General features: G+C 37.2%; 1 protein-coding gene and 1 pseudogene across 1 annotated transcript in view; one reads left to right on the top strand and one right to left on the bottom strand.

Annotated features, from left to right (window-relative positions):
- The window catches only part of IL12RB2 (interleukin 12 receptor subunit beta 2), a 62,599-nt gene extending 43,879 nt beyond the window's left edge, over positions 1–18,720 (bottom strand). The window contains exons 1-7 of the mRNA XM_023536220.1: positions 18,557–18,720; positions 16,717–16,826; positions 14,908–15,195; positions 8,486–8,600; positions 7,390–7,574; positions 5,924–6,066; positions 4,785–4,935 (exon numbers count right to left, since the gene is read on the bottom strand). Of these exons, the coding sequence (XP_023391988.1) occupies positions 4,785–4,935; positions 5,924–6,066; positions 7,390–7,574; positions 8,486–8,600; positions 14,908–15,195; positions 16,717–16,792 (958 nt within the window). The 5' untranslated portion in view covers positions 16,793–16,826; positions 18,557–18,720. The remainder of the gene's footprint in view (positions 1–4,784; positions 4,936–5,923; positions 6,067–7,389; positions 7,575–8,485; positions 8,601–14,907; positions 15,196–16,716; positions 16,827–18,556) is intronic.
- A 2,369-nt stretch (positions 18,721–21,089) lies between these two features.
- Positions 21,090–21,208, top strand: LOC111745296 (annotated as a pseudogene).
- Positions 21,209–23,823: the final 2,615 nt, after the last annotated feature.

The raw sequence follows: 23,823 nt of genomic DNA, 5'->3' as shown, positions 1-23,823 counted from the left end.
ATCTTACAAACACCTACTTGATTAAAAGTGGGAGGGTTCTCACCTTCGGATGTTATCATCTGCTGTGCCTCCTTGGGAAGCCCTATACAGACTCCTCCATCCCTCCCTTTGATCGATGAGTTTTAACACTTTTTAACTCTTTTCATTTCTTTCTGTCACTATTTTTGATGGCCTATCATCCACATGGGCATTCCTTCTCAAAGGCTGTACTGTGAGTCCCTCCACCTACCCACATTCAATTTCTTTCTTTCTCTCAACTAATACCTTTGCCTCATGCTTCACTGAGCAAAAGAAAGTAGTCAGGCAGGGATTCTCTCATCTTCCCACCAACAAAACTTTCAAACTTCTCCATCAATTTCCTTACCCAGCACCCCCACTGATTTTACTGTGAATGAAGCATCTCTACTTCCATCAAAGTTCAATCCAGTAACCTGAGTTTTAGATTCCATCCTCTCTTGCTTTATCAAGGACCTCTCTCCCACTCTTCCTGTATCATTAATTTCTCCCTTTCTCCTGGGCCCTTATCATCACCTTACAAACATACTATATTGTCTCAGATCCTAAAAACAAAAACAAAGAGAGACAAAGGATTTTCTAATACCACATCCTATTCTAGCTACTGCCCTGCATCTCTGCTCCCCTTCACAAAACTTCTTGAAGAGTTATGAACTGTCAGTCTTTATTCCCTCACGTCACACTCACTCTCGACCCATACCAGCTGAGATTTTGTGTCCATCACTCTGCTGACACTGCTCCTGGTTGGCAATAAACTCTGTGTTGACAAATCTAATGGCCACTTCTCTGTTCTTATTTCATTGGACTCCTCAGCAACATCTGACATGGTTGAGTACTCGCCTCCATCTATTTTATTTTTATTTTAGAAACGTAACCTTTTAACATCCAGATCACAAGTGAAGAGTGAGCTTCGTTATAGAAAGAGGGATGTTGCATCCACACTAAAGTCAATGGAGGCATTGTGTTAGAGTGCTGATGGGAAAAAAACGCGAGTTGCAAAAGATTACACGTAGGATGTAATTTTGGTTAAGCTGAAAAAACAAGCAAAACCAATCATTGTTTAGAGATACATACATTTCTGAAAGCTATGAAAAAAGCATGAAGATGATAAATATACAATCCAGGATAGTGGTTACCTCCAGGGGACATAACACAGGTAACAATATACTGGTAATTTTACAATATTTAAGTTGAATAGTCGGTTCATAAGTGTTCATAATGTTTGTTCATTTTGTTGTTATACTCTGCAATGAGAAAGTAGCTTAAACTAGCATGATAATAGCGGCCATGGAAGGAATGAACAAATTTTGAATATGTTCCGTAAAGAGAGTCAACTGAAGATGTGGGGAAATGGGAGAAAAACAAAATTTAAGGATGATTTCTTGATTTTTGACTTGAGTAATTAGGAAGATGTGGTGTCATTTACTGAGCTAGAAAAGAGCAAAACAGAAGTATTTTGGAAACATTTTGCTTTGGAGAAAAATTAAGTTTTTGCTTAGGCTATGTGAGGTTTGGGATGTCTGTTGACATCTAAGTAAAAATATTTGCACGTAAATCTCTTCAGAAGGGTAAATAGCCATTGATCTTCATTCCCTCAAGCCTTAGGCAAAAATACCTAAGAATGATACTTTCAAGTTTAGCTAGTTTAGGAGTCAGCAAACTATGGCCCACGAGCCAAATCTTGCACATTCCTTCTTTTTGTACAGCCTGTGAACTAATAATAATGGTTTTTACATTTTTAAATGGTTGAAAACAAATCAAAGGAAGAATCATTTTTACTGTAATGTGAAAATTATGTGAAATTAAAATATCAGTGTCCATAAATAAAATTTTATTGAAACTCAGCTTTGTCTGAGTATTTATATATTGTCAATAGCTGCCCACACACTACAATAGCAAATTTTGGTAGTTGTGACAGAGATTGTATGGTCCACAAAGCCAAAAATACTTACTATCTGGGCCTTTAGGGAAAATATTTGCTAATCCCTAAGCTAGACTATTATGAAATGCTTGCTAACCAAGGTGGTAAAATAACATCTAACATTTAATCGTTCACACTTAACCAATTTTCGCAGTATTTTTAAATGACAAATGAACAAATTGCCTAGCTTCTCCATATGAGGAGAGGTGGCTGCAGCTGGTAATTCTGTATATTCTCCCTCTTTGGGGATCTCTCACTGGTCACTCATGATGGGGAAGGGCTCCTCCTTTACAGCTCTGGCACAAATATGAGCATGTAACACTTTCTTTATTGTGTCCACAGCAGAGTTTAGCAAGACCAAAACATGCAAATAAGACTTTTAAATTAGTGAATGAATAGACAACGCCTAATTGATAATAACAGTTCTTAGGAATGGTTCCTTCATCTTTATTTTGGAGACCCTTTCTAGGTGTTCTGAGTGGTGAGGGATCACCTTCCTCCAGTACCTGGGTGCGTTCTCAGGCAAGTCTGAACACTATGGAGCCCAAACTCAAGAATGCTTTCCCAATAGAAGCGAAATATGGTTGCTCACTTCCCTGTATTAGGCCTGCCTTTGATGGATACTGATTGTGGGACTGTCTTTCCAAACGCAGAAAGTGGTTTCTCTCTTCTTGCCCCTTACCTAGTGGTCATTAAAAAAGTGTTTTTCATGGAGGATCATGCCTGGAGTTAAATTTAATGACACAGGAAAGGGCCACATGGCGTAAATATTGGCCTCATTCTCTGCTGACATAAGTAACTGTGCCCAATCCACCAGGAGACAGTTTTGCTCTGTTTTGTTAGCAAAGGATCATTCAGTTTTAAGGAGTAACTAAAAAAAAAAAAAAAGCTTACTAGTAATTTTTTTAAATGCCAAGTTATATATGAGTACATATTTAAAGAATTAAAGGACGTGTTAAAAAAATTTCACACTTTTAGGTTTACATCTTTTGGTGTTTCATAAAGAAACTGATGACAGAAATAGTGGTAAGTGATGACAACCATGTAGCTTAGAGTAAGAGAAAAGAGATCCTACAACAACCCACAGGAAGATCAAACACCAAAAAGGGAGATTCAGACATTGAAAGGAAGCCAACAGGGCTTGGTAACAGTGGTATATCTCAGAGGATGGGTTTCTTTCTTTATGAATGCCTGTGCTTACTCTGAATAAGCCAAGCTCCCTTAATTCAATTCACAATCATCTGCGAGTTCATAACCCTAAAATGTTACACTCATTGTTATGATAGTAATTTGTTTCATAGTATATGAGAAAGTTACCCTCCTACCTTGGAGGGTTTTTAATGCAACAGATAAACACTTAAAAGAAAAGAAAAACCTTTTCACACATCTCTAAACAGGTCATTATCAAATATGAGTAAAAAAGACAAGAATCAATAAGCCCAGAGTTTCCCTTGTTTAGCCTAATGCGATATAACTTAAATATTCCTCAGCCAATTTACTGCTTTGGACTTGGACATAAAATATGGCCCATTTTCAAGAATTTTATCTGTACTATATATAAACAAAATATAATCTATAAATTATTTTTAAAAACACATTATGTTGACTATGTGTAATAAAAGGATAATAAGAATAAGCCCTGGATTATAAAAATGGCATACATTTAAGCAGAGAGAAAATGACTCAACATTGAGATTTTTATCATAAAATAAGAAGAAATAATTCTAATTTGTTGAATGAATTCATTTTTAAACATTATTTTTTAAAATAGAGAAATGCAATTTATAGAGAAAGGAAGAATGTGCAATTATTCTACAACTTATATTTTATTAATAGGCCCTTTAGGTCCTTGAATGTTATTGAGGTATCATTGATAAGTATCATCAGTTACCAAAAACCATTAGTACCTCACAAAAAATAAATGTAACTTAATCACAAGGCTAGCTCATATGCACACACCCATGAGTTTCACGAATAAGCGTTAATGTTACAAAATCTCCAGATAATAAAGCAATGGATTGTCAATAATTTCTTAAATTTATATAAATTATGAAAAGCTCCATGCTATATCACTAATTGAGAGCTTCTGAAAACTAATATTCAGATGGCTATTTTTTGTGTCTCCAAAGATTTGTTAACACTGGCATAAAGTTTACATAAGCACTTTTACTTCAAAAAATATTTAACTAGACTTCAATAAATTATCTCCCCAATAATTACTAAAAAGAAAAGTCCAAAAGACTGAAAAATATATTTGATATCTTTTTCATAGCTTTGGGCAGTCTGATGGCACTTGTCTGAGCGGTGACTATCAAAGAGGTACAATGCTGCAATATTTGGAGGAGAAAGGTGGCTAGATGTCAAGTTTTACTTTAAAATGTTAATGTCTCCAGAGTCTTCCTTCTTTCTAGCTTTTGGTTTGGCTTATAAAGCCATAATAATATTTATAGAATCCAAAAGGTAAAATTTACCAAGGTTTAACAATAAGAGAATTAAATGAATTATTGATTTTGCTTTGTGGCATAAGAGTTACTGAGGTAGTAAATGAAATAGAAATAAATTATAATCAAACATTACTGAGGCATCAGTTTTTAACTAACATGACAACATGTGGCAAACAGGAGTAAGACTTATGTAATGTTAAAAATTTCTTAGCAATATAAACATATTTCCCTGGACAGTTTCAGTCCTTAAGTTCATGTCAAAATTAGCTTGTTAATCAGTACAATCATACTTTTTGATTCCCTATCAGTGAATCAGAGATTCTCCACGGAAATTCCTGCACCTTCCTCTTGCCCTCCTTTCCATCCCCCTTGTCTCACTTTATAATTGTTTTCTCGACACATACCTTCTTCTGGTGTCTGTACTCTCAACGATTCACTCCAGTCACTCCAGCTACCTTTATAAAGATGTAGCCTGGAGGACACCTGAAATTCATATTCCGTAAACGGTTTCAGATCCCACAAATCATGTCTTCCTTTAGCATTTGTAGTATTAACCTTGGATCAGACAAGATTTTTAAAGGTTCCTATTAATATTAAATTAATTAAAGAATTTTAACATAAAGATAAAAAACTAGATCAGATAATGCTTTTTATTTTTTCAGATCTGTCATTCAATGAGAAGAAATATCAATGACTGGGTTATCGAATGCACATAATGTTAAACTGAAATAAAAGTTTCTCAAAAAAACAAAACCAAAAACCTCCTGAGATTAAGAACTATCTATATGAGCTCCAAGGGGGATCATGAGACCAGTTGAAAAAGAAGTAAAGGTTGAAAACCACAAATTTTCAAAAAGGCCTTGTTGAAGTTCCTATACTAGAGATTCCATTTTATTTGGTCACAATTCAAATGTGATGCAAATTTTAACACAGATTAAAAACTTGGGTTCAAACAGAAAATTTTAATTATATAAGAATAATTATAAAAGAATAATTATGTAAGAAAAGTTTAATTACTATACTTCTCGAGCACCAGCTATACATGAAACTAATCCTTTGTCATTATAAGCTATTATATTTTTACAAAAGCCTTGGAAGGAATTATAATCCTATACTTTTTACTGTAAAAAAATAATATCTAGTATTATATCAAAGTGTGTGGCTTTATCTTTGGAATATTAAATTCCATATAAGCCTCTGTGGACATTCTCTAATGTTTCTCTTTCCAATATGTTAAAAAATTACTAAAAAGTAATCATGAGGCAGGGAGTAGAATAATAAGGAGAAATTCGTCCTTCACTAGAAATAAATTATAAAAAATTAATACTGCTTGTGTCTTAAAAAATTTTAAAATCAATGATTAGATTTTAAGATATTTCTTAAATAAATTGAGGTGTATATGAATTTCCGGTATATCTCCAGTATATACTTTTGGGATAAATATTCTTAAAGTCCATATTTTGCTGGTACAAAAAGTCAGAGATCTGTGCAGTAATACTAAAAACCCCTCCTTGTTTCCCCCCATAAGTCTAAAGACCATTACCATATTCCAGGACCTGCTGCTACAGGGCCGATATCGGAGTCGATTAAGCAGCACCAGCCTCTCATCTCTCCACTGAAGAGTGCATCTGCTCACAGAAGCATTTACAAATTTGATTCTGATGTCCCACGGAGGAAGAGGCCTCACTGGTAACCAGGACAAACAAAAAAGTGTGATTCAGGCTCCAGGATTGGAAATTGCCTTATGTATTGAAATGAGCTATGAAGAGTTGAACAAAACTCATTTCTAAGATGCACAGCCATCACATTTGGTGAAATAAACAAGAGAGAAGTCCCTGGCTTTTAGAAAAAAGTTTGATCTTCTAAATCATTAAAATAATTGCCCTTAATCTACCTTCATTTTTACCAAATAAATAATTCCATCCTACGATCCACCTGGGTTACACTATGCCTAAGTGAGCAGGAGATGGGAAAAAGGAAGTAGGGCCCACCACCAACACTGGTGATCATGTTGATTCCATTTAATCCAATGATTTAAAGAAAACCAGTGTGCCAAACTTGAGAATTCCAATGGCTGAGAAGGCAGAGGTGGCTTGTGGTGATCGCCTTAGGAGGAGAAGAAATATCGGTAGGAAAAGTCACAGAAAGGGGATATAGCAATAGAAGGATAGAAGAAAAGAGTAAGAGGAAAAGAAGGAGGCTTAGAGACGAATAGTTTATGTAAAGTGATGGAAGGTAGGATGGGAAGAAGTGTCATAGGAAAATGCATAGTAAATGCCTATGTTAAGACTTATAGTTAGCAGTATGTATGCAAAGAGATGCTATAGGAAGACAGAAGAGAAACACACAGTGTGAGGCTGAAACTTCAGCCACCCAAAAGCCCAGTCCTACTTGGGATGGGCAGAATTTGGGAATGCCTAAGACAGGCCTTTGATTCAACTGGGCCAGTTATATTTGCTCAGAAATGTGCTGGGCCTGGCTCACTCCAGCAACTGAGGTGATGAGAGGAGTGGAGGTAAGTATTCTCAGAGTAAGATGCATTTAAATTTTGATACATTTTATTTACAGTTTGCACCAGCTGCTCTAGCCCAGTAGACCTATATGTAACCTAACTCAGAACAATGGAGTAGCTATGGGGGTAAAAAACACCTCTGCCAAGAAGGGCCCACACTGAGCTTCTTGAATAACCTCACAGGACCCTTGCCTCAGTCAGATGGTATCACTGGCAGCTGGTGCTTTCATGGGATTTGAAGCTGGGGGCTCTTATTTCTCCAATAGATAGAATAATGTTGAATATCCCATTTTACACAGCCATGTCTATATAGCTCTAGGATCATGCATGCTTTTATTTGTATCAAAGTAATGTCTATTCTTTGTCTATGCCTGCTGGCCACTTTCAATCAATGACTACCCCTTTTGGAATAATCACATAGAGAACATTTGAATGATTTTAAAAATAATGTTCATATGCCAAGGTATGACACACACAAAAAGCGAAATAAAATGTACCTATGTCTAAGAATGTAAATGTGGATGGAGGTGAAGAAGCACTTCCAAGACTGTTGATAGCAGTAACTCTGGCTATGTAGCTGGATTCAGGTGACTGAGGGGTTAAGTTGATTCCAAGGTCCAAATGGTCACAATAATGGTCATTACATGGCTTCTGCCAAGTTAAATTTTGGGGTCCATTTAACCTGTAAATAAAAGACAATTATGTTTAGCAGAATACTCTGTGCTATTTTCTCCTTTTGTTACAAAAGAACAAAATGTTCAAATATTTAAAGTTCTAGACTTTTTTTTTTAAGGTCAGTGTTATTACAAAGAGATACGCTATGGGAATTTTTATATTCTGTGCTCATAAACAGGATCATATTTATTTTCTCACCCGTTTTTTGGTAGGACTGAGATTGTTTTTTTGATGTTCGTATAGATGAATAACCTTACCTACACTGCCCGAATTCCCAAAACCCTGGCTGATATCTTGGCTCCTTAGAGCAGATACAGTCATTCTCCAAAGGCTCCAAGGCCACCTTGGCATTTACTGCACAGAAGTGCCAGTTCCCAGCACAGACAAGAACCCTGGGCCGTACTTCTTTTCCCCCATCTCCTGCTCACTTAGGCATAGTGCGGCACAGCTGGATCTTTGGGTGGGATTATGGAATCAACTCCAAGGAACAGAATCTCCCAGACTCTCTTTGTGAACTCTCAGGTCAGACAAAGGTGCTTTGAAAAGAAACTCCTGCAAAGCTAATGGAAAGCTACCACAAGGAAGAGTCTATATATCATGACCCATGAGCTTGCAAAGGCAAAAGAGGGAAGGAGTATAATGCAGCCAGTTTAACCCTACTAGAGCAGGGAAGAACATTCATAATGTGGGCCTCGAATGCCCTGAAGAGAACTGAGTTAGACGTCAGACCTAAGACATCAGTTCTCACACTTTATATGAATGAATCTGTTTTAGCTGATGAACACTAGGGTTTTTTTTTTTTTAAGTATCTAATTATCTAGAGGTGTTTATTGCTTCTTCTTGGTAAAAGTAGAACTGTTAGATATTTCTAAATGTCATCTAACAGAAAAAAAGCTGCAAAAACAGCCTCTCACTCACTGTAAAGTATATGCAGTATATAGGTGAGTGTCTTGTCCTCTGTCCCAGGTGCAGGCCACAGTTCCACGTTCTCCCTTTTGTATACAGGATAAGTTTTGAGGCTGCTCTGGAACAACTTTAAAAATAAAGAGCAAAACTTTATATTTTAAATGGCACACAGGTGGTATTTCAATCACATTGTTATTATTTGTCAACAAGATAACAATACTTTCCCTAAGTCTCCCATACCCAGACAATGTGAAAACTATTTTAAATTCTAACAAGTTCAGATCTGCCTTGAGACATGAATTTCTTTTACTAACAAGAGTCATAACAGTGAACATGGATCAAACACTTACTGCATGCCGTCCTATGCTAAGTGTTTTATGTATGGTTTTTCTCAGTTAGACCTCATAGTAAGCTACATCCAGTACATATTATTATTACTCTCATTTTATCAAAGAGGAAACTAAAACTTAGAAGTTAAGCATCTTGCCCAAAATTACAAAACAACAAAGTGGCAGAACGAAGGCTCCAGCCAAGGTGCAGCTGACTTGAGTCCAAGCCTTTCACCACTGTATTCTACTATTCTCCTTGACAGTTGAACATCCAGTACTAAGTCCATTATCCTAGTGATGATGAGTTTATTTTTTCAAATTGATGCCTACTAAAATATTAGGAATCTTTAAAAATTAGGGGCTCTTTTTCTCTATTGACCTGAAATTTGCAGCCAAGATATTTCCGCTCACTGGCTCTAGTCATATCCAGATTGTACCACCTAAATTTAATTTCTGCATCATCATTTGGAGTACTTTATAAACATTTATAAATTAATTCTTTATGTACATAGATTCTGAGTACCTTCTGTGAAGTAGGCACAGTGCTAGCTGTGGAAATAACAAGGTGTACAAGTAGACATAATCCTTTCTACCATAAGGTGCACATTTTTAAATGAAGAATTTTACAGTCAAAGACAGGACCCAAAGCTAAGAGTTTCTCAGATATAACAGTCATCTTATTTTATCCTCATACTTAGACCTACATGTAGCGAGAGGTTTCCTCTGAGTGAGATAAAACAAGTATACCACTGAAGCCCTAGATATTGTCTGCACTGAAAAAAAAGCCGTAATTGATGGAACAAGTGTTTTGTTTTGTTTTGGTTTTAGTTTTTTTGTTTTGGTCTTAGCATACACCAGAGATCAGGTACTGTTTGACCTTGGCCAAGTTAAATTCTCAGGCCTTCGGTTTCTTTATCAATAAAATAGCCATAATAATATGTGGCTCACATAGTTTTGTTTATTTGTTTATTCTATTTTCCTAGAATAAACTTTTCTGTGTGTGTATTATATATGTTTATATATATACTTTATACATCTGTATATACCACTTATGACTGAGCCACATTAAATACTACATTAACTTTTAATTTTATGTACTTTTTAAAATCTTTGAGTTGATAATGAATTCTCTTGTTTTCCACTGTTTAGTTTTTTTTTATTAGTAGTAGTATGGTTCCAAACTCTCGAGCCAATTATCTGAATCATTGTTCGACGTCTTCAGATGCATTGAGAATTCTATCAGTTTCATCTTCTTGAAGAGCTCTTTCTTGGAGCCTTGTGAACTTTCCAGTACAATGAGTTTGTCTCTACACCTGGTACACAGCTGTCATTCTGGGGTTGCCAATCTTCAATGTCCCAGAAATGCCTTCTTTTTTCTGTGTTGGAGCTTCTGTTTCTTAGAACTAATGTTTTCTTCTTTCTTGATTTAATTATATGTGTTAATGGAATATATCTTTCAGTAGTTACCTGGGAAAAGGTGCAGGGGAGGAAATATTTTGAGCTTGGCTAAAGATGTCTTTATTTTATCCTTACACTCTACTGATACTTTGGCTGAGTATATAATTCTAGGTTTAAAGGCATTTTCATTCAGGATTTTGAAGACTATGCTCTTTTGTCTTCTATATTCTAGGTTGCTGTTGAGAAGCCTATAGCCATTCTGATTCTTGAACCATTGTAATGGTCTATTTTTTCTCTTCGGAAGATTGTAGAATCTTCTCTTTGTCCCCATTATTCTGAATTTTCATAAAGATGTGCCTAATGAGGGACCATTTTCATTCATTCTTATGGATTCTCAGAGTTCATACATTATGGGAACTTTTTTCCTTTAGAATGAGAAGCATTCTTGCTTTATTTTTCTGAGATTCTCTCCTTTTTTTTTTTTCTAAAAATCCCTAGTTCTATTGATTGGACTTTCCTCTAATTTTATATTTTATCCCTTATATTTAAAAATTCTTGATCTTTTTGCTCTACTATGAGGGATAAACCTCCTCAGTTTAGATTTCTATTCTCCTATTGAGTTTTTCATTTCTGCTTTTTTTTGGGGGGGGTGTGGAGAAACATATTCTATTCTCTGAATATCTCCTTTTCTATAGCATTCTATTTTTGTTCTGTATGCAATATTTTCTCTTAATTCTCTAAGGGTATCAAGGATAGCTTTTTGTTTTTTAACACTTCTTCTCCCTGAATATACTCTATTTCTTCCACCTTGCTTATATACTTTGTTCCACATGCTTGTTTTGATTTCTGTCTTTTGTGTTAGATATTTTCCTTAGATTCTTGTATTTTTACTCATATATAGGAGCGAGACACTAAATTACAGACTGGAGCTCTGAGTTTGTGTCAGTTGAGGGGCATTTGCTGCCTCTGGGTTTCACTCCAGGATGATCTGGTTAGGTTTTCTGGAGAACCACTCTTGTCAATAATTTTAGATATCTCCTCTTGGCCTAAAAAGAATTTTCAAATCTGCCTGGAGGAGGTTACAAGCCTGAAGGGAACTGTATGTAAATATCCCTTTAGAACCTCTGTTTTTCAGTATGGTACTACCGATTTCAACCAAGCTGGCTGAAGCTTGTTCAGTGACCCTCTTATACCAAGCTTCTAGTCTTATGCTAATGTAGTGGAGCAATAACTGTCTGGCTCCATAGAATTGGGAAGGGGATCTAAGAATCTGTGCTGTAAATCGATTTTCAATCAACATTCTCATTTTTAGCCCCACTTTTACTTACTCCCAGAAGTATATCATCAATTTCTGAGTCTTTCTCAGGTAGAAGCTTCTGCATGAAATCAGGCTGCATCTTGACCTTTCTCACTGCCAGCTGAGGGCTAAGCCAGTTGTCACTGATTCACCTGCTTCCATCTTCTGAAATATTGTTGATGTGTCTCTCCTCCCATTCTTTTGTTCTTTAGGGTTTGTGCCTTTAGAAAACTTTCCTTATTACATCTTGGCTTTATTTCAGGGAGAATGAAAGTAAATGCACATATTCAAAACTACCATCTTTACCCTAACCCTTCATATGGTCTTTTGATGACCAAATGAGATATAAAATACTTGATACTTTTACATAATGACAAAGTTAGTCCTCATTCTCACCTTTACTCCTAAAATTTTGCAGAGACTCTCATTTTAAAGACAACAGTTTTAACCCACAAATCACTTTTCTCAATCTGGATTCCCTGGACAATGAAATCAAGGCATCTGCTTCAGCCCAGGACTTGGTTTTGGCAGAGACTGTCTGTTCCAGGGGAACCAGACCTAATTCTCCTCAATGCAAATGTATGATAGCTGATGCCAAGGAAAGGACAGAAATCAAAGCCTCTGACAATTAAAATAGTTTATAATACAATAAATTGTTATTATTTTTAAAAGCCCACTTATTATGAGAAATAAAAAGCATTAGAAAAATAGATTTTAGAAATAATCAACAGCCAAACATATATTAGAAACAACCAAGTAAAGTTCCATTGTCTTTTGTTTATTGCCTTGAATACCTAAATAAGTTTGTGGAGCCATCCTATGAGGTTAAACTAGAGTACTGATTGCTTAGTTTCTACACAGTCTGGATGAGCTTTGGGCAGCAGAGCAACATAAGCACAGAAGGGGACAAGGAAGAAAAGGCTTAAAAGCTGTTTCCCCATTTCCAGTGCTGAAGAGCTAGCCAACTTTATGAGAGGCCTCAAGATATGCAATGGCACTATGGACTATCACAAAAAAGAAAATGGGCTGCTTACTCCCTCATTGAATAGGATTAAGCTTACTATAGTAGGTGAAACCAACATTCATTGTGTCTTTTCTTGGAATGACTAGCCATACTCAGAAAAAAGTGTTGCTTCCAGTCAGTCCTTGACCTCAAAGGTGCTAAACTTGCTCAAAGAGCAGCCATTTGATGGTGTGGTTATGACTTGAGCACATTGCTCAAGCAACATTCAGGCAGCTCCACCCAGCTGAGCTGCACCACGACAGATACCCTTCACCATCTCCCTAGACCGTCCAGTGCTGCAAACTGTAACAAATACATCTGCTTTCTCTGGATGGAAAAGTAAAAAATGAAAAGGAGTTGTAGCACTCTAATGTATCTGAGCAAAGATAGGAAATAGAACAAAATGGCTAAGGACATCAGCAACGATACAGACTTCCAAGGATATTGTTAGCCTACTAAAAAAAACACAATAAAACAACAACAACAAAAACCCCAAAACACCAACAGCACTGTGGACCCCTGGAATTGACATCACAGGACGGGGAATGCCTAACACAAATATGTAATGCTGGTTCAGTAAAATGACAAATTACCTGGGTGAAATATTCAGGTGTTCTTAGAATGAAGGAGCTGAGGACCATTGGTGTTTTTTTAGAAAATTTTTCATTTTGTCTATAACCAATGCTTATACTTTCTTTTAAGGGAGGCATGCTACCTAGCATGCCACACACATGAAGAAGAGTAAAACTGGATGAAAGAGAAACCCTAGCACTCACCTAAGTACCTCCTATGCGCCTGGTACCAGATTAAGCACTTTGTAACTAAGTGTCATCTAATAACTGCAGTTATTATAGTATCATAACAGAGATGAGGAACAGAGATGGGGAAACTGAGGCTCAGAGAATTGAAATTGTCTAAGGGTGCACTGCTAGTGACAGGGTTGGAATTCAAAGCTCAGGCTCCTTTGAGGACATCACAGACTCTGAGCTGAGAGCACATGACCCATAAGGGGTGTAAACAGGAGTCCTTGAGCTGGAAGAGGAGTACTGGACATAGTTTATGTCTCCTTATCCCGCAATGATTTGCTTGGCCATTGGTTGGTGTTCTGTTCAATGCTTCTAGTGACCCTCCAGGAAGACTGCCTGGCACCAACCATATCCTTACAGGTCACAAAGAAGTTCCTATTTTTTCCCGAAAAGGGCCTCATTGAGGCCTATATCACTATCTTTATGACAGGGACCCTGTCCTTGTACCCTGGCCAGTCTATTGTAGCAATTCCTCCTACTCTCCTCATGCCTCTCACCTGCCACTCTGGAGATTCCCTGAAACCACAGAGCATGCTCACTGGTTTGCTTGGCTGAGCTTATAAGGTTGCAGGAAGGTGTTCTGCTAGCTCGCCCTGTGCATTGTGGCTTAAGCTGCAGATGGCAACTCTGACATCTTATTCTCAACCCCAGCAGCTACCTGGAGGGACAAGCAGTGTAAGCCAGCAGTATGGGGGAGCCGATGCCCTGTGGGTGAATTTTGACCAATACCAAACAGTTAAATTCTTTTCTCTTTCCCCTGTCATTGTATTTCCATACGTTCTTCCTGAGACCGTCTGTAGTGAACAAGCAATCAGCTATATTTTCTGTTGACTCTGTGACCCGCTCAGTAACTTAAGCATCTTGTATTTGCTCTGCTACTTTCCTCGGTCACTCCCTCACTCTTGGTTCCTTGGAGCGGTACAACTCCCCTCCCCTCATGAAGTATTAGCACACCCATTTTGCTTCAGACAGTTTTCTAGAAAACCCAGATAAAGATAATAAATATAATGATAGTTTTCTTTTAACCTCTGCTAAGTATGATAACCTGCGGTCAGGAATGAGTGTGGATGGAAGAACTATTTTTTGTCCATTAAATTAGAGAGAGAAGAAGTGCTCTCAGTCTTGAGTAGTCAGCCTGGGTTGCATAGGTCAAAAGAGACATCTCCTTCTTCTTTTTAGGAGGTTATAGCTTTGTACAAATTCTCTTAAGTCAAGAAGGCAAGAAGACTCAGCTGCGGAGTTCTATTTTCCTGCCACTGGAGTCCAAGCACAATAGCTAAAGGTCTTAATGGCCAAAAAGTGCAGGGAGGGTGGGGGATGGGGTGGGGTGGGGAGGGGAGGGGAGAGAGAGAGATTGAGACATAGAGAAATTGAGAGATTGAGAGCGAGAGGGGGGCTATGAGAATAAAGGCTTGCCAAATAAGTCTCCAATTTTATTGATTTTTGGACTTCTCACATTGAGATGCTTATGTTGCTACCAAGATAAAATATATCCATGTGGTGGGAGAAGAAAGGACACTGTCTATATTTGGATTTCTGCTTAACACATGACGAATACCAAAAGATCACCAATTTTTAAGAATTCAGAATGGAATGCTCACCACCAACTGAGATCTCTGCTCCACATATTCGAATCTCATCACTACTGCTACAGGCTAGTTTGCAGACAAACAATGTTGTACCCAGAGGAAGACCGGAGACTTGAGAACTGAGAGAGTAACCATGCTGTAACTTGATTCTTCTGTCGAATTTGTAAAGGATTAACCTGTTAAAACTGGAATACTGAGAGCAGCCTTGTTTGGGCTTCAAAGAGCACGAAATATTGACAGCTGACCCAAGGGAAATTACATGGGAAGGCTTCACAGTCACATCTCCTCTCTTACACACATCTGCAGTAAGACACAAATGCAACACAGTTGGCACATAAGAAAACCATTTCAAAATGGAGGGTTTGTGCAATTTCCCATAAAATTACCCTCATTAAATCATGGAAATATACATAACCTCCATTGTTCTGGCTATATTGGTGATGCACAATGAGAACAGAAGGCAACCATATTAGAGTCTAACTGTATCTGAATTCAAATATTCTTCCTTCTCAAAACAATGATACTATAACCAGAGCTATAAATAGAAAAGTGGTGAGAAAATAGGGTTGGAAGAACATGCAAGAACGGTTCCAGGAAAAGCCAATCTCTCTATATGTAAATTATTCACCAGACTACTAAAATGTACTTCCCAGAATAAATCACATTTCTTTCCATCACCATTTATGATTTACAATGCTTACTTCAATATTCATACCAAAAAAGAAAAAAAGAGACCATTTTAAAAAGGCCATTACAAACTTTAAGGGGCAGATTTTGGAATTATTCTCTCTTTTGCTATATCAGTGGCATCAAGTATGTGTAATCTATAACATTATTTTATAACAGAAAATATTCCGGGGCTCTGGCATGTTTGTAGTTGGCAACAAGGCTGGAAATTAGGTCTCATCATGCTATGTTTTTGTATTCCTTTAAGATATAAGGCCCTGGGCTGGATGAACCATTACCCAACACAGCTAATATGAAATTATATTAATGTATTCTACTTTTTAAAAGAGTGCTCCATAATATATACTATACGCAAGTTACCACATTCGACTCTTATTTCAAAGAAAGGTCATTTTTACTCTCCAGAAGTTTTTGTATAAATAAATATGACAGCTATTCAGAATTAACAGTTTTGGGTAGTACTTAGTAATTGCCCATGAAAGAACCTCAGGAATAGAGACTCACTATGAAGTTTTAGATGTGATCAAAGCCTCCACTGAAAGTCTTTTTGGGATAATTGTAAAATTGCTTTAATCAACTACCATAGATAGGAATTGATTAAAAAAAAAGTTATTTAAATCAAATAAAGGAAGTACTGAATTCATTTAAAATAAGTTCTTCTATTTTCAGAACTAAAACTAAGTTCTTTCTCTCTCTTATCTCACTTATATGTTTGTTTTCTGCTTCTTTGATCTTTGATTCTAATGAGCCAGAAAGTCAAAAAGCTCCCAATAGAGAAAGCAAAGAAAATGCCATTATTATCATTATTTAGCATAGCTTAATTCACCCATGAAAATCCTCTTTTAAAACATACTATAATGTAAAACATTCATTCATGATGCTGAGCTTAATTACCTAGTTAGTCACTTTCTTAAGAGGAAATATTATGATCAGACTCATACATTACTCATTAGTATAAATTAAATAAAATACATATTAGTTACATACACAGAACCAGACTTATCTGCTCACATAACAAAAGACTGACTATAAAAGACCAACTATCAGATCATTTACCACAAATGCATATTTCATCTGTAACTGAGAATTGAAACCCCTAAGCCTTCCATAAATTTAATTACAGAAATATCTTACCTATTTTTCCTTTAACCACCAGCAACATGATGTTAAGAATAAGTTCCAAATAGCACACTCTAACTGTATGTGCCATGAACTGTCACCTCCGGAATAGTTCTATATTTTTCCTTGTAAGAGAAGACAGATGTACTCATGTTAGATATATTCAGAAAATACTAGTACCAACATCATTTAGAAGGGCTTAAAATGCCCCTTTAATTTTCTCCATATTGTTAAGATTTTGTTCGTTATTTTAAAATAATGAAATATACCTTTAAAATTAATAAATTGAACATTTTAGCCACCTCTAATCCCTGTCACTTAAGCTTCTTGGGGTCAGTAAAGGGTAGGAGAAGAGACATGGCCTATGGGTTTAAATACTTTGAGACTACTGGCAAGTTACTTAACCTTCTGAACCTCAATTCTACACTATTTTTTTCCAAACAGGCTGCATTATCATAGTCAAACACAGTAGTGTGAAATCTCAAGACTAATGAGAATTTTTTATCTAGTCATGAGCTTCTGGAAGTAGCAGGAGATTAAAAAGTGGCTCATAATTCCCCTTGAAATTAGTAAAAGACTGATCTCTTTGGCAGTAAGAAAAGAATTCCAAGGGTACTAAGGGGGTTGTTTGGGTTTTCTATAGAAGTTCAATTTTATTTGTGTCTTTGCTTGCTTATTTATTATTTACCATTTTACTAAGTATTGTCATCTTAAGTGGTTTGGAAAATGCAAACTGGTGATTTCCGACTATTTCCAAATATAAACCTAAGGAATGGCTCTACTAGTCATCAGCAAATTCCCTAAATTCTATTAAAGGTGAACCAAAAATTCATAAAGTAGGCTGGAAAGTTCTGTGATGCCACGCCATCGGGAACCAGCCAATACAAATATTCACTTATTCCCATAACCTAGTAATGTGCCAGAACATACGAGAGAGAAAAATTCACTTATTCATTCAACAGTGGTGGTTACCTTTCATGTGCCAGTCACAACATTAAATTCACTTATTCATTCAACAGTGGTGGTTACCTTTCATGTGCCAGTCACAACATTAAGTACTAGAGACACAACAGTCTTGCTCTTGTGGGCTTCTAATAAAGTGCCCACTTGCTCCTTTGACTCCTCTACCTCTAGCCTTGTCATCACTCAGGGTAGCCCCCAATAATACCAGCATCTTTTCAATCGTCTTTGTAGGTTGCTATTCCTTCTCCTTCTGATGTTTAACTCTTGCAGGACCTCAGCTCACTCAAGACATTATTTTTTCTCTATTTCTACTCTCTCCCAGGGGATCTCTTCTTCACCCAGTGCTAGATATCATCCGTATGCTAAAGTCTCTCAGATGCATATCCTCAACTCAGACATCAATCACTCTGAGCTTCAGTCTCACATATCTGTCTTCTTGGCATCACTTCTTGGATGTCTAACAGACTACTCAAAATTAATGTGTTCAGTTCAAATTTTAAGTCTCCCTTCTCCAAAGTGGTTCTTTCCTCAGGCTTTTCTAACTCAGTCAATAACATTTTTATCCCTAGTTGCTCAAAAACCTACAAGTCATCCTTGATTCTACCCTCTTCCCCATTTCCTACAACCAAACCAACATTAAGTCCTGTCAATTTTAACCTCCTAGATATATCAGAGATCAATCCACTTCTCTCCTTTTCTACCATCCTCGCCCTAGTCCAAACCACTGTTCTCTCTCCCCAGATGACTAAAGTAGCCCCTTTCTAAGTCATTTTCATATAGCTGACCACCTTTTAAAAATATAAATCAGATTATGTTACCTCTTCATACCACCACTATGTAAAACATTTTAATGGGTCCCCATTGCTGTTAGAATAAAATCCGAAGGCCTTACCACACACGACTGCTCAACCACTACGTGGCTTCACCTCTCCCGTCTGGCCACCATTATTCGCTCTGCTTTTTTTGCCCTGCTCACTTTGCTCCATTCATGCTGGCCTTCAGACTGTTCCTTGAATAAGACATGCCTTTTGCTGTTCAGGGGACTCTGTACTTTCCATTTCCTCTGCTAGAATCCTCCACCACCCCCCTTCTTAGTGGCTGACTTATTTGCATCCCTCAGATCTCATATCATGTGTTACTTCCTCAAAGAGCCCCTCCCTGACCACCTAGCCATAGTGGTCCTGCCCAGCTAGCTACTTTCTACTCATTACTTTGTTTATTGCCTTCATTGTATAATCTGTAACTACTCTGTTTATTTTTTGATTACTTGCTTGTTATCTATCTTTGTGCTAGAATTTAAGCTACCATGAGAGTAGGAACGTTGACTGTCTTGCTCACTGCTGTGTGCCAGCACTTAGCACGGGGAAAGAATACTCAATAAATGATTATTAAGAGAAAGAAGGGAGTAAAGGAGGGAGTGAGGGAGGAAGGGAAGAATAAGAACTATAGTAAATTCCCTAAACCTCCCTGTATCTCTGTGGTAGCAATAATAATGGCCCACCAAAAATGTCTATGCACTAATCCCCAGAATTTGTGAATATATTACATTACATAACAAAGGAACTTTGGAGATGTGATTAAAATTAAGGATCTTGAGATGGGGAGATTGTCCTGGATTATCCAAAAAGGCTCAATCTATTTAATTACATGGGCCCTTTAAAGTGGATGAGGAAGGCAGAGAGCTGTGATGTGTGAAGGACTGGACCTTCTGCTGTAGGCTTTGAAGATGGAGAAAGGGGCCCTGAGCCAAGAAATACGGTGGCCTCTAAAGTCTGGGAATGGATCTCAATTTGCAGATAATATGTATTTCTTGTGGGTCTTGGTTAAAAATGTTTGAGAAACACTGAACTAAATAGAATTCCGAGTTTCTTTCTCTCTAATCCATAAAGTCCAAGGTCATGGCTTGCAATGGCCTCTATGAGCTAATTCCTGTCTTCATCATCAGACACATCTACCATCATTCTCTGCTGACGCTCAACTGTCTAGTAACACTGAGCTGCTTATTGTTTCTCTGCACATTGAATGCTAATTCATGCTTATGTGTCTTTGCTTGTGCCATTCTCTTTCTTACCTTTTCACTGTTCTTCAACTGGTTGAGTCTTATTCAATCCATCCCAACACAGCTCAGACAACCTTTTATTCAGTCGTTCATCCAACAAATATGTGTTAGGCAGTTTCTATATGTCAGGAGCTTGGGACAGAGTGCAGAAGAAGACAGACAGGGTTTTGGCTCTCATGGAACCATTCTGGAGTAGGAAGACAGACAAAGAAATAAATAAAAAAGAAATTCGGATAATAATAGAAGAAGAACATAAGAGAGGCTAAAGGGAGAAAGAGGCTGGAAAGGAGAGAAGTTGATCAATGAAGGTGTTTCTAGGGGGTGAAGCTTCGGCTGAGATTGGCGCAGGCCAATGAAAACTCAGAATTTTCCTGACAGAAAATGGTGAGTGCAAAGCCAGAGGCAGAGCAACAAGCTTGCTGTGGGTGAGGCACAGAAATAAGGTCAGAGTGGCTAGGGAAAGGACTCTGGGGAGAATGGCATGAAATGAAACTGGAGAAGGCAGGAGCTAGATCTACTATGCGCTCGTTTGCCATGGAAGGGAGCCTGGATTTTACCTTGAGATCTATGGAAAACCATTGATGTTTAATTAGAGATTTTATTTATTTATTTATGAGTTTGGATTGGGGGTGTTACAAGATATGAATTACATTAAACACACATACACAAAAACAACAAACAAAAAAACTAGTCTTGGCCCTTCGTATGGAGGTCAGAATGGAAGCAAGCACAGCAGATAGGAAGCAATTGCATAGACCCAGGTAAGAAACAATGGTAATGTGGACCACAGTTATAATTGTAGAGATAGAAAGAAGTTGTCGGATTTTAGAAAGCCTTACTTATGACTTCATGTTAAGACTGAAGCCTCCTACTAGGATCTCCATAGCATCCTGAATTCTATTATCTTAGTGTCTGCCATAAGTAGAACTAATTTATTTAGGTATCTACCTGTCTCCTTCATTAGTTTGCAAACTCTTCATGGGCAGAGGCCACACTTTGTAGTACATAGTAAGCATGTACTGAACTGAATGAAACTTAAATGATTTTTCTGTGTTCATCTATTTTACTTCTTGTTTAGCTTAATGTAACTATGATAAAACTATATTAAATCTTATTCTGCTACATTGTGGCTGATGCCATTAATAAGTTTTTGTTTATTGTTACCTTAGCTGCTTCATTAAAATTTGGAATATTCTCCATAAAGAAAATTATGAATTAAACTAGAAGATAACTGAATGAACAGATACATAGGGATCAAATAGGTTTCCGCTTTCTAACTGTAAAGGGTATCTGCTAGGTATCTTTCAAAGTGCATTGCAATTTATAAAGATGTAACATTCTCCAAATAGTAAAATATTCATTTGGTGTCTACGGCCATGCCACCTTGAACAAGCCTGATCCCGTCTGATCTCGGAAGCTAAGCAAGGTCAGGCCTGGTTAGTACTTGGATGGGAGACTACCTAGGAAGACCAGGTGCTGCAGGTGTAAAAAATAAAATAAAAAATAAGAGATTGTAAGTTGACAAAGTCCTTGCAATCTGTGAGGTCAACTAAGGGTTGCCTCGCCTAAAAAATAAAATAAAATAAAATATTGAATTGGTTATTATGAAAAATTTTTCAATGAGTATATGTGAAACATGTATGTATATATACATAGCTATATATGAAATAGGCAAAATAGAGGATAAATTTGAGTTTACATAGTACCTTGATCTAAACACAAACTTGCTCATTTTCTCCGAATATTAGGTAAAATAGCTTCTCCATTTATAAGAAATTCAGAACCCCAAAAGACCTTCAAGTAAATGAGGTATCTTCCAATAAAATGAAACCTCCTATCAACTGTAAACATCCTTCATACAGCCTGCTTGGAGGGTCGATATTAAAACTACAACTCTATCTTGAATCATAAAAAATATGAGTGTGCTATGTCATTGACTCATTACTCAAATTATGACAGTTTCCAGACAGTGAAAACAATGTCTCAATGAGGAGGGTGGGAATAGCCAGAAATAGAGATACTGGCAGGAGGCAGAGGCAACAATTATCCATCAGTGCGTCTCTTCCCCCACTGCTCCAGGAAGCTCAAAATATGCAACTACTTCAAAATCTTATTTTACCAGGCTAGGAAAAACCCTTACCACAGGTGATAATTTCATGTAGGCAGAAACACTTTCTACTTCCACATTACTTTTCTTCTGTAGCATCATATTAAGTTGAAGGGGCAGCATGGTATTGTGGGAGAAAGCCTAGTGAATCTCAGTTCCACTGTGTGTTAGTAACTGTAAGAGTGCCATTTCCTCATTCATGCAATGGGTACAGTAAGAAATACAGACCTGGACAAAGTCTGGGGAAGAGTAATAAGCGTCCTGTTTTGCATTTCTTTTTTAAATCACTACTTTCAGTGCGCTGGAATTGCATGTTTTGTTAGGCTAGGTAAAAGATCATATGTTAGTCACTCTTTATTCTTAACCCTGGCTATCAAATAATTTAATAAGTCAGAGGAAGAAGGAACTTCAAAGGTTGGCTATTAACTATCATGTGCCTGCTGCTCCCCTCCCCTCTCAACAGCTGGCATTTGAGTCTGGGCCATTGCAGAACAACCCAACGAGTGTTCTGAATGTGCGGCAAGGCTGGCTGCCTTACAAAGGCATGCCGTTAATTACCCACTTGACTCAATGAGGCAGGGTACAAAATCCTTCCCTTCTGGCAAAAGTACTTACACACGTCTTACTGGTACCATGTCAGTATAAAGACAACACTTGGAGGTAATCTCTTCTACCTTTCCCATTCTACAGATGAATCGAGGCCTAGAGAAAAGAGGAAACTTGTCCAGGGTCATATTAATAGCAGAATCCAGATCTGAACGTAGGTCTCCAGATTTTTAATCCAACGTTACTTCTGATATGCACATGTGACTGCTTCTGACCAGTAGCAACAGTAGCAGCATAATATTGAAAATAATGCTAATGTTACTACTACCTTTTATAGTAATGCTACACTTTGTTGATCTCTATGTTCCAGGCACCATGTGTATTACACACAACCTTAATGACAGCCACTTAGTAAAGCATTTATAATGCCTAATGCTTTAATCTTCAGAAGCTTGAACTGTTATTTCTGATACCCAAAGAGGATGAAACAACAAAACCCAGTGCATATCTAGTGATCCATTCCACTACGAGCATGGAAAAGGAAAACCAAATCCACCAAGGAGCTAACTTACAACTTAGCCATTAGGGCCAACCTTCTGTTCTCTATGACTTTTCATGAGCTATGTCATTAAAAAAAAAAAAAGTCTCCTGACTGAAGCAACGTCTCCTTTTTCCTTCCTGAGTCTACCATTTGGTGAAAAATCTAACATGCTATGGCATAGACAAATCCTGGCAAATGTCAGTCCCTGATCAAATCAGCCCCTTCATGCCATGTTAGATGGCTTGAAGGGGAAGAGAAAGTAATACCACATCAACCATCTCTGTTTTTTTAATCTTTCTACCCAATAGTCCCAAGACTCTTTGCATGAGCAGAATTGGACACACACCTGTTTTCCTTTTGTATGCAGCTGTTGAGGCTCTCTTGAATTTTCTCTCATCTCACTGAGTCCTCATTTTACCATGTACAGGAACTTTCTTCTCTTGCTCAATTTCAGTAGACGTCTAAAGTTTGGGTAATTTTGGCACTTTAAAAAATTTTTATTTCAGTAAGAATGTTTTCCCTTTTCCCTCTTTATGACCTCATTCTAATTCTTCTCAACAAAGATCCCTTTATACTTTGATTCTTTCTTTTCTGTCTTTCTGGAATGTTCTTTCTATCGATTCCGTTTGTCTTTATCTCCATATCAGATATGTCACACTGGACACAATAAACAGGCACCTGAAATGTTGTGTATAAACAAGTTAAACTTAAAATGTATTAGAGATGTTATTCTGCCCCAACCCCTGAATCATTTGTACTGTGAACTGCCTTATAAATCGAACAAGCATTCCCACAATAGAACAATAAAAAAGAAATAAAGAAAGAAGAAACAGGACATGGATGGAGTCTTGAAGAAACAAGGTACTTTCAAATCAACTGATATTATTTGGTACATTTTCTCCTTCC

Source organism: Pteropus vampyrus, unplaced genomic scaffold, assembly GCF_000151845.1.
Source record: "Pteropus vampyrus isolate Shadow unplaced genomic scaffold, Pvam_2.0 Scaffold151, whole genome shotgun sequence".
Taxonomy (NCBI): domain Eukaryota; kingdom Metazoa; phylum Chordata; class Mammalia; order Chiroptera; family Pteropodidae; genus Pteropus; species Pteropus vampyrus.
Note: the sequence above shows the minus strand (reverse complement) of the source record. Positions and strands in the feature narration are given on the sequence as shown.